Source organism: Mercenaria mercenaria, chromosome 1 (assembly GCF_021730395.1).
Source record: "Mercenaria mercenaria strain notata chromosome 1, MADL_Memer_1, whole genome shotgun sequence".
Taxonomy (NCBI): Eukaryota; Metazoa; Mollusca; class Bivalvia; order Venerida; family Veneridae; genus Mercenaria; species Mercenaria mercenaria.
The window spans coordinates 110,678,463-110,690,534 of NC_069361.1; the positions used below are offsets into that span (position 1 = coordinate 110,678,463).

The 12,072-nt window shown below is 34.9% G+C and overlaps 1 protein-coding gene across 2 annotated transcripts in view; it reads left to right on the top strand.

Annotated features, from left to right (window-relative positions):
- Window positions 1-12,072, top strand: part of LOC123526595 (E3 ubiquitin-protein ligase FANCL-like) — a 39,905-nt gene that overhangs the window by 23,559 nt on the left and 4,274 nt on the right. For both annotated transcript variants that reach the window (XM_045305840.2, XM_045305848.2), the window contains exons 7-11: window positions 2,233-2,301; window positions 3,778-3,928; window positions 8,898-8,981; window positions 9,414-9,459; window positions 11,871-11,952. In XM_045305840.2, the coding sequence (XP_045161775.2) occupies window positions 2,233-2,301; window positions 3,778-3,928; window positions 8,898-8,981; window positions 9,414-9,459; window positions 11,871-11,952 (432 nt within the window). The remainder of the gene's footprint in view (window positions 1-2,232; window positions 2,302-3,777; window positions 3,929-8,897; window positions 8,982-9,413; window positions 9,460-11,870; window positions 11,953-12,072) is intronic.

A 12,072-nucleotide genomic window follows, 5' to 3' on the forward strand; every position in this document is an offset into this window, starting at 1 on the left:
TATCACATAAAAACCTTGTGTATGCGATAGAGGCTGTATTTTCAATTGATCTTCATATTTTTGGTAGAATGATTACCTTGATGAAATTTAGAACCAAAGTTCGAAAATGGGTCATCTGGGTCAAAACTAGGTCACTAGGTCAAATCAAAGAAAAACCTTGTGTATGCAATAGAGGCTGTATTTTTCAATGATCTTCATGAAATTAGCCAGAATGATTACCTTGATAAAATTAGGCTGATTTCGAAAAGGGTCATCTGGGTCAAAAACTAGGTCACTGGTCAAATCGAAAGAAAAACATTGTGTATGCAATAGAGGATGTATTTTCAATTGATCTTCATGAAATTTGGTCAGAGTGATTGCCTTGATGAAAACTAGGTCGGTTTGAATATGGGTTATCTGAGGTCAAAAACTAGGTCACTAGGTCAAATTAAAGAAAAATCTGTGTATGCGATAGAGACTGTTTTTTCAGTTGAATTATTTATGAAATTTGGTCAGGTTGATTGCCTTAATGAAATCTAGGTCGAATTTGAGTATGGGTCATCTGAGGTCCAAAAACTAGGTCACTTGGTCAAATCAAAGAAAAAAACTCTGTATGTGATAGAGGCGTATTTTTCAGTTGTTTCATGAATTTTGGTCAGAATGATTGCCTTGATAAAATCTAGGTCGAGTTTGAACATGGGTCATCTAGGTCAAAAACTAGGTCATATCTAAGAAAATGCTTGTTTTATCGCAAGAGACCAATTTTTTGGTCCAATCTTAATGAAAATTGGTCAGAATATTTGTTTCCATGAAATCACTAGGTCAAACATGTTTTACCCTGTTATGGAGTGTTTCTTAGGTGAGCGACCTAGGGCCATCTTGGCCCTCTTGTTATATGATTTGCTCTGTTTGGTATGTTTAATCTTGAAAGAGTTTTTCAAGATTTCTTTAAAGCAGCACACGCCTAGATTTATGTCAGAATATCAAAATTTAAAAAGAAACATGAGCAGATTATTAGTGAAATGATTTTGGAGGAACGATATGGTGTTTGAGCAGTTGCTTTCCTTATGGTCAAGCTTATTTTCAATGAATAGTGCCTGTAACTTAGTTAGTCACATTGTTTTAGTATTTACTGATATAGGCATATGAATTTCAGAACACCATTTTAGGTACGGTAAACCTTAGGGCAAGCTGCTTTTTAACTTGTTATAAATATGTACCGTAGTAGCAGTTTTTAAGGAAATATTAAACATAATGACTGAAAAATAGGTCAGATTATATAGGTGACAGTCCTGTTTTATGGCTGCCTGTGACTGTATTATTGAGAGATACTGCTTTAACACTGACATGTTTTATTGTGCAGGTACATGTAGTCCATAATTATATATGAATTATGAAACTGGTTAAGTTAAGATAGTTTTCCTATTAGCCCTATTAGGAGTACAGTGAAACCCCTATAAACCGGAACTGCTAAATACCGGAAACAATTTTTTTCCAGACCTAATGTCTATTCATCAACATAAAATTACCAATGAAAACCGAACAATTTTAAAGGAATTCAGAATTTTGGTACTTGCCTTTACCATGATTACCAGAATTTACTCTATCTAGTAGAATATGTCAAAAAACTTAAATGGTGTTGTTTCATACAGTAACTGAACAAGATCAGGATTTAAAATGAATCAGGTTGCTTGGTAATTGTATAGCTATTTATGTAATATAGCACACATTCCACAGAAAAACCCTCTAAACCAAAAACCTATCCAAACTGAACTTTAACTCATGACATATTGTCTGGAGGCCGTTCAGTTTAGAGGGGTTCCACTGTAATGAGGACTTTGACAATGAACAATTTATATGTGATGTTATGTAGAAAACCAAAATAAGTATTGAAAAGAGTTGAAGATTTTATATATGTGGCAGAATCTCAATAAACTTCTATAGGGAAAATCTCAGACTAACAGTTTTGAGGAGCAATAGGCTTATATTAACCTTTAGCCTGCTGACGGAATGTGATTCTGCCTTTGCGACCAGTCTGAACGTGCAGGCTGATCTTGATCTGCACTGTTCGCTATTCAGTCAGTATATTTGCAGTGAACACCCTTTAAATAATAAGTGGTACAGCTCAAGTTGAATGGTGGACCAGTCCATTTTAGAAATTTAGCAGGGTAAAAGTCTTCAGCAAGCTACCTGTCCATCATGACCCCTTTATTTGTAGGACTAACCTTTTAGCATTAACTTTACTTTTTTCAGTATCCAGCAGATACACCAAAATGTTCTGTAGAATTGCCTACCAAGTTTGATTTACATTGGACTACACAGGTACGTCTTTACTAGGATACTTTTTATTTGTTTTTTCTTTTGGCTGAACATATTTAAATAATAGTGTTTTTGAAATAAAACATCAGTTAAAAGAGTTCCTGGATATTTCCTAGCTAGGTTGAAGATCATAAAGTTTGTGCCCAGTCTAAGAATTCCAGCATTTGATTTGTTAATTCTGAACTCAAGCTTGAAATTGACCAGTGGCAAGGCTGCATTATGAAACTGGTCTGAAACTCGCGTATTAGTGGTATTTGTATTTATATTATACCAGATTTATATAGCACCCTTTTCATGATAAACACATTCAAAGGCTGTTTACATAGCACAAAGGCAGCCACTCAGGGTGCCCAAATCAAATTCATCCCCTACTAGTACAGACACAGAGCGATCTGACCAGAGGGACAGTGAGAGCCCCCAGAACAGACGGAGAGAAATCCTTTTACATACAGGCCTGTCCGGCTAACTTAGCTCAGCTCTTTGTGAATAGACAGTCTGGTTCTTTAACGTGCTTGGTGTATAGCACCAATACAAGCGAAGGCATCTTTCCTGGGAAGAACCAGTACTGACCTCTTAGTTAGAACATCTCAGAAATTTCCATTGACTGGACTGGGATTCGAACCCCGGACCTCTGGATTGACAGTCAAGCGTGTTATCACTAGACCCGGCCACTTATATTTCAAGATTACTTATTATTAACTTCTGTTAATGTGTAACAGAGGTTGGGGATTTATTCACTTTCATACTTTTCCTCAATCAGGGATTAACTAATCATGGCTATGTTGATAATGCGGCCATTCCTTGGGGTTGGTGTATACATTTACAGGGAGTTTATGGAGAAGGGAAATAATTAGTCCTGCAAAATGATTTTAGTTACATTGAGTTACTTTCCTTGAATGAAGTTGCAGTTCAAATTCCTACTTTTTGGGCATTATTAGATAGAATTTGTTAAGGAATCCAGATTTTCATGAAGACAGTACTGTGTGTAAGGTAAAATGATACATATTTAGGGAATGTATACAAGCAGCCACAGTATGATTTTATTGTTTTTACATATTCCTTACTATATGGTACTCGTGAATTCAGTTCTACATTCACAGTTAGTTTAGATATGTTTGATGAGGATTTTCTACATTTAAAGTCAGTATAGTAAAACAATTTATTGAAAGTTGAGCATAGAATATCTTTAATTATTTGATTTAAATGTACATGCACTTAAGGTATGTTTAGGACATTATTTTATAACAATCAGAATCAAGCCTTTATGTTATGAAATTTAGTTATGCAGTACTGTTGCATCTATATTATAATTTATTTTGCCAATCACTGCTGAAATGTCTATTCTGTTCTGTTCTGTTCTTATGTCACTGGTTAAGTAACTTCTCTTTTAATTGCATAATAATTTAATAATTATGATATGTTTCACATATTTTGCACTGTTCAAGAAAGTATAATTTTATGAATATAACATATTTGCAGAGTGAGTTAAGAGATGCTTACAAACAGTTCACAGCTGCTGTAGATTCATACAAGGAATTCTGGGATGTTATGTCGGAAATAGACACAAATACATGGGTCCTAGAGCCAGAGAAACCAACATATAGTGCGCGGCATAGACGAATAGCTATAAGTAATGTACAGTCTTTTTCATGCTGATTAAATGTTAGCTTATTCAACTACTCTTCGATTCTTAAAATTCCATTTCGGCTTGTTATAAGTTATAAGGTTGTGTATCCCGACTTACATTCATATAATGGTATATCATGATATTTTGTTCCATACAACTCTAAAGAACTTTCTGTGCTCCCCATAGTTATGGCTCTTGACTTAGTCAAAAATATGCATAAATAGGGATTAAGTTTGTGTCGCACATATCTCAGAAAGTATTTGACCCAGGATTATGAAACATTACAGAAATATTTTTCAGCATATGAAGTTACGCACCTGGGCACTCGGCTGTACCAAAGTTATGGCCCAAGACAAAAGTCAAAAATACGCATAGAAAGGCATAAAAGTTGTGTTACACATATCTTGAAAAAAAATTGGCCTAGGGTCATAAAAATATTATTCAGCATGTGAAATTATGTGCCTTGGATTTTGTTTCGGATTTCTGTCAGTCAGACCAGAGTTATAGCCATTGATTGTCAAAACTATGCATAAAGGGGATACAAGTTTGTGTTGCATGTATCTCAAAAAGTGTTTTGCCTTAGAGTCATAACACATTAGGGGATTGTTATATAGCCTGTGAAGTTGCAAACCCAGTGTTTTGTTTGGGATTTCACTCAACCACACATGAGTTATGGTCCTCTACTTAGTGAAAATACACATAAATTGCTTAAAATTTTCTGTTGCATATATACATCTTGAAAAACATTCACCTAGAGTCACGAAACCATGTAGGAATATTATCCAGCATGTAAGTTTATGCACCTGGTTTTTAGTTCGACTATTCGAAGAATAGTCTAGCTATTCTACTCACCCGGCATCGGCGTCGGCGTCACACCCTTTGGGTTTAAATTTTTGCATGCAAGTACTACAGCTATCATTTAAAGGCATATAGCTTGAAATTATTTTTTCTTTTTCTAGGTCAATTACCAACCTCACTGGGTCAAGTTTCCATAACTCTACAGTATTTTGAGCAAATTATGCCCCCTTTTGGACTTAGAAAAAATTCTGGTTAAAGTTTTACATGCAAGTTACTATCTCCAAAACTAATGCAGATATTTAATTGAAACTTCAATGTGTCTTCGGGTTTAAAAACTAGTGATAGCACCAAGTCCCATAACTCTGACCTTCATTTTGGCCAAATTAGCTCCTTTGTACTTAGAAAAAATTTTTGGGTTAAGTTTTGCGTGCAAGTACATACAGCTATTACTAAAAGGCATATTGATTTGAAACTTATTTTTCTTTTCTAGATCAATTACCTACCTACTTGGTCAAGTCCCATAACTCGACATGTATTTTTGGCCAATATGCCCCCTTTGGACTTAGAAAATTCTGGTTAAAGTTTTGCCTGCAAAATACATACAGTATACAAAAGGCATATTTATTTGAAACTTATTTTTTCTTTTTTAGATCAATTACCTACCTCACTGGGCCAAGCCCATAACTCTGACATATTTTGAGCAAATTATGCCCCTTTTGGACTTTGAAAATCCTGGTTAAAGTTTTACATGCAAGTTACTATTCCCCAAAACTAATGCAGATATTAAATTGAAACTTCAATGTGTCTTTGGGTTATTAAAACTAGTTGATAGAATCAAGTCCCATAACTTGACATGTATTTGGCAAATTAGCTCCTTTTGGACTTAGAAAATCCTGGTTAAAGTTTTGCGTGCAAGTACATACAGCTATTACCCAAAAAGGGATTTTAGCTTTGAAACTTATTTATTCTTTTTCTAGGTTAGTTACCAACCTCACTGGGTCAAGTTCCATAACTCTTAACATGTATTTTTAGCAAATTATGCCCCCTTTTTGGGCTTAGAAAATTCTGGTTAAAGTTTTACATGCAAGTTACTATCTCCAAAACTAATGCAGATATGGATTGAAACTTAAATGTTTCTTCGGGTTATTAAACTAGTTGATAGCATCAAGTCCCCAAACTCTGATATGCATTTTGGTCAAATTATGTCCCGTTTCGAACTTAAAACTCTTTTGATATTTAACATTTTGGGTAATAATTTCCTGCTTCTGTGACAATATTTCGAAAAGTCGAGCTTGGCTGTCTTACGGACAGCTCTTGTTTTTTAAATTTTCACTTCGCAAGACTAGAGTTATTGCCCTTGACTTATCTCAAGATATGCTTGACCTAAAGTCATAAAACATTAGAGGATTGTTGTATAGCATATATAGATGTGCACCGGTGTTGTCTTTTTGATTTTACTCAGTTAGGCCAGAGTTATGGCCCTTCACTTAGCCAAAAAACACACTTAAAATGCTTGAAAAATACACTTCAAATACTTAAAACTTTGTTGCAAACATCTTAAAAACTTTTCACCTGGAGTCATGAGTCTATGTACAGTGCAGGAGTGAGGGGCACCAGTGTCCTATGAACACACATCTAGTTCTTATTGTAACAGGAATAAAGAACTCATTTTAAGTTGTTTCATTGTTATTCGAGCAGCAAAAAAGTTAAGATCTTATCAATTTTTGTTAGAAATGACATAAACCCTACAAATAATAAATCTAACAAACACATCCCTAATCTTGTTATATATGAAAAATATACATGACACAGATCACATGACATTTTATTCTTATAATCATATTTTCGTGAATACTAACAACACATTATTTTGAGTGCATATAAAGCAGAATAATTTGTATGAAATGCTAATGATGTATTGCCCCTTTATGTAATTCAGATTTACTCAGTCTGTGGTGTAGGTGAGGGTATTCAGGCTAATGTGTCAAAACTATGTGAATACTTGAATCAAGACTTGCTGTTACACATTTTACGTATTGGGTGTTATAACTTAACTTCTTCTTTGAAATATATTTCTTTACATATTTTTCTGAATGTTGAGATACATACCCTAAAAAAAACGGATCTGTGGTTATAATGTCCCTGACATATCCCATGTGTTCACTGCAGGGCTGTATTGGAAATGTAGACATATCTAACTTTGGGCATGTTGCATAGGACAGGAAACACATTTTTAGCTTGGTCTAATTTTTGAAAAATCTACAAGGTATTGTCGTCACTTGATCGCAGGCATCGGCGTTTGGGTTAAAATTTTGTTTAGGTCCACCGAATTTCTTTTTCTCTTTTCTGATTCATTGATCAAACCTGAATTTTAAATATGCTACATCTGACCACAAACTTAAAATTGTTGCTATTGTTAAATGAACAATTCATGACCTGGGATATGGTTTTGGGGACATTGAGACAAAGGTTTAAGATCGAGTGACCTTTGTATTGAAAATCTTTTTTGCTCAATACTTTTAGAATGGCTTGCAGCTACAAACCCCTTGTGTTGCATTGATACTGGTCAGTTAATGAATCAAATTTAATTGGGTCAAGGTGACAGTGGTCAAGGTCACGCGCCAAAAAATAGAAAGTTTTCGCTTATATCCAAAGTATGCCCTCATATATTGTGGTTGGCAATGGTACAAAACATTAGATCAACCAGATTCCTTTGGGGACATAGAAAAGCATGAAATAAAAAAGCTACAATAAGGCTTTAGTTGTAACTTGCAAATTTAGTACAGTTTATGGATATATTTGAACTAAATATTCCTTCATTTTTAGCTCGACTATTTGAAGAATAGGGGAGCTATCCTACTCGCCCCGGCGTCGGGTGAGCGTTTGCATCACACAGATGTTATGGTTTTCGTACCACCCAAATTTTTCAAAGTCCATTGAGATATTGCTTTGATATTTTGCATACTTGTTTACCATCATGACCCCAGTCTGTAAAAAAGGGGGAGGCAGCTCATCAACCATTTTGACTGAATTTTTGGCCCTTTTCCACTTAGAATAAATGTTAAAGTTTGGTACCACCCCAAATATTTTCAAAGTCCATTGAGATATTGCTTTGATATTTTGCTACTTGGTTTACCATCATGACCCCAGTCTGTAAAAAGGAGGAGGCAACTCTGTCAAGCATTTTGACTGAATTATGGCCCCTTTTCCACTTAGAATAAATGTTAAAGTTTGCGTACCACCCCAAATATTTTCAAAGTCCATTGAGATATTGCTTTCAATTTTGCTTACTTGTTTACCATCATGACCCAGTCGTAAAAAAGGGGGAGGCAACTCTATCAAGCATTTTGACCTCGAATTATGGCCCCTTTTCAACTTAGAATAAAAAGTTAAAGTTTGCATACCACCCCAAAATTTTCAAAGTTTGCCCTACCACCCCAAATATTTTCAAAGTCCTTGAGATATTGCTTTGATATTTTTATTTTCTTGTTTACCTCATGACCCCAGTCTGTAAAAAGGAGGAGGCAGCTCTATCAAGCATTTGATTTAATTTTGGCCCTTTTCCACTTAGAATAAATGTTAAAGTTTGCGTACCACCCCAATTTTTTTCAAAGTCCATTGAGATATTGCTTTGATATTTTGATACTTGTTTACCATCATGACCCCAGTCTGTAAAAAGGAGGAGGCACTCTGTCAAGCATTTTGACTGATTATGGCCCCTTTTCGACTTAGAAAAATGTTAAAGTTTGCGTACCACCCCAAGTATTTTCAAAGTCCATTGAGATATTGCTTTCATATTTTGCTTACTTGTTTACCATCATGACCCCAGTCTGTAAAAAGGAGGAGGCAACTCTATCAAGCATTTTGACTTAATTATGGCCCCTTTTCGACTTGGAATAAATGTTAAAGTTTGCATACCACCCCAAATATTTTCAAAGTCCATTGAGATATTGCTTTGATATTTTGCATACTTGTTTACCATCATGACCCGAGTTTGTGAAAAGGAGGAGGCAACTCTATCAAGCATTTTGACTGAATTATGGCCCCTTTTTGACTTAGAATATGCTTATTGTAATGTTTTAGTTTTACTCATAGCTTATATTATACTATCAAGCACTGAGAATAGTCGAGCGCGCTGTCCACTGACAGCTCTTGTTTAATACTATCTTTCTAGGTGCCAGTGTGTCTGTACAGCTCACGGTTGATCCGACACATCCTAGGGCTCTTCCAGAATGCAAATTTCTGGGGTCAGATCAAGGTTTGTATTCAATGAAGGATGAATAATATACACTTTTTGACTCGCTTGTCGGTCAATTGTTAAAACTATAAGTCAGGAGGATCAAGGACAAATAATTGCCTTTTGACTGGCAAGCCATTTAATAAGTGGTTTATTACATGCTATATCAGAAATGAATTTTCATAATTGTTTTCTTAGCAGGTTGAATTATAGACCAGTCAATAGTACAGACTACAGACTAGCAATTATTATACCTGCATTATTTTAAATGTTTATTTTAAGAAAGTATACAGTAAACTTCAGCATTAAATTCTAAATTAATTCTGAATTGTGAATATAGTCAGATGGTTATCACGTAAAATTTAAGTTTGATTACCTACAGTTTGGTTCTACAATTTAGGAAGATGTGATTGTGTCATCTTCAGTGACAACAGACATTGATTTTATTTTCAGCAATTGCACCTGTCAGAAGAAGTATGAATACTAACATTCACCTCTGGTAAGACTGAAAAACAAGTTTTGATAAAACTGTAACAAGGCATTATTATCCCTCAAGAAAGATGAAGGAACATAGTAATAAGAGGTGTCTTTCTGTCAATTTAGCCCTCCATCTGTCCCACTTTTTTATGTTTCTCTACTCTTATATTAACAGTGATTAAGTTTTGGCCTCTCCCTGTATTTCCAACATTTTTGACAAAAAAGTCCTTTCCAAAAAATATTTTATATTTACATATATTCCAATCAAAAGTCTTATCGCATAACCATGCCTTTTACAACACAATGACAATGCGCTTAGAAGTCATTTATGTTATTAATAATATTGCTTGAAATATTGGACCCTTTTAGCAGAATAAAGAGCACAAAATATATAATATTGTGGGTCTTACTCTATTTACTATTTGAAGCAGTCTGTTTACACTTGCTCAGTTGATCAGCACTGATACTAGTATTTACTTGGATAAGCTTGATTAAAGAATGGATTTTTGAAATTCATCAGGCCATTTTTATATGCCTGTTTGAAAAACGGGACGTATTATGGGAACGCCCCTGGCGGGCGGGCGGGCAGGTGGGTGGGCGGCGTCCACAGACTTTGTCCGGAGCATATCTTCTTCATGCATAGAGGGATTTTGATGAAACCAGGTCACTAGGTCTAAGGTCAAGGTCACACTTAGAGGTCAAAGGTCAAATTCAAGAATGACTTTGTCCGGAGCATATCTTCTTCATGCATGGGGTGGTGTGTCATACGCAAGAACCAGATCCCTAGGTCTAAGGTCAAGGTCACACTTAGAGGTCAAAGGATACAAGAATGAAAACTTTGTCCGTAGCATTTCTTCTTCATGCATGGAGGGATTTTGTATAACTTTGCACAAATGTTCACCACCACAAGACGGAGTGTCATGCAAGAACCAGGACCCTAGGTCACACTTAGAGGCCAAAGGTCAGATACAAGAATGACTTTGTCCGGAGCATTTCTTCTTCATGCATGGAGGGATTTTGATGTAACTTGGCACAATTGTACACCATCATGAGACAGAGTGTCATGCGCAGGTCCTTTCTTTAGAGTTACTTCCATTTGTTGTTACTATAAATAGCTTATATTGTAACTTTTTCATTACTAGCTGTAGGGAAAAATCGAGACCACTTTTCTGTAGTACAACATGCATGTTACATCCAATTCCGAGGTGTATTTTGACCTATCTCTACCTGGTAAGATTTTTGTGTGGACTTACAATTTTTTTTTTGATTTTTTTTTTTTTTTTTTTTTTTAAGATTAACTTCCCTTAGTTGTTACTATAAATAACTTACATTGTAACTTTTTTATAATTGACCGTAGGGAAAAACAAAGACCACTTTTCTGTGGTACAACATAGATGTTACTTTCCAATTTTAGGTGTACTTTAAGGTATCTCTACCTGGTAAGGAGTTTTTTTTTGTGGATTAAGAAAAACAAAAGAATTACAATAATTACTAAAAAAAACATTGTAAACAACCACAAAATTAAAATTCCATTTGCAAATACAGGTGCTAGTGTAAAGAAATTTGCTGTGACGGGCATATGTTGTGACATTCTGGCACTTGTTACTGGAGTTATGACCCTTTGAAAATTTTCAGAAAATAAATTTGTACTTCTAGTACCAGTATTTGTGAAATTGCTTCCTAAAGATAAGAGAAAAAGCCATCATTTGGACAGCCTTGTAAAGGTTATACAATTTTATTTGAGATATGTTCAATTACAATTATGAAGGTTCTTCACTTATATTCTTGTAATTCAGTCTGATGTTTGATTCTAGTAAAGAGTCAGAAAAATACATGTAGTTGCAATGTCGCTTAATTTGATCAACTGTTATGTTAAATGAGATTGAAATATTGATAGCTGATGTGAAATTTTGTCACAATGAATTATTTATCGAGATTGATTCCTGAGTTTGTCTTATTGTCTGCTTGACGACTTGACAGAAGACATAGTGTCTGAAGTCATTCAGTCTTCACCTCTTGTTCATGTAGGGAAGTTGTCAGTTACTTGTGGGGAACGTGTTAGTACTGGTGTAGAATCCAGGAACACTGGTTAAGATAACTAACTGCCATTACATACATTACATACATTGATTTCTGGATCAGCTCTTGTATTTATTTATAAATTACTACAGCAGTTTTAGGTAATTTCCACTTAATAAATACTAACATAAATACTAACATTTTACATTTGCTTTAAGTTAATGTACTGTCAAAACATACATGTTGTTGTCATTGGTGTAAAAGCAGTCAGGTTATAACAATAAGTTTTGTTCTTTTATCAACACTTTTTTCCTGCCAGGTAGGTAGGTAGGTTTCCAAAAAGGCAGGAACACTATGTTTAGAGATAGTGTGGTGTGATGAAAAGTCATTTAAATTGTACTATTTCTTTTCCAGGGATGAGAGGAAAGGTCTGCTGGAAAATTTACAAACCCTCCTAGACGTGAAATTTCCTTCTCCCACAAACTCAAGGAAGGAGGTACTGTAGATGTGTTTATATATTATCTAGTTTGTTATACTATGTACAGCCCCTTGAATAGCTATAATTCAATGTTACTTTACGTTTAAACCTCGCAGAGGGTATGTATAAATCTAAATG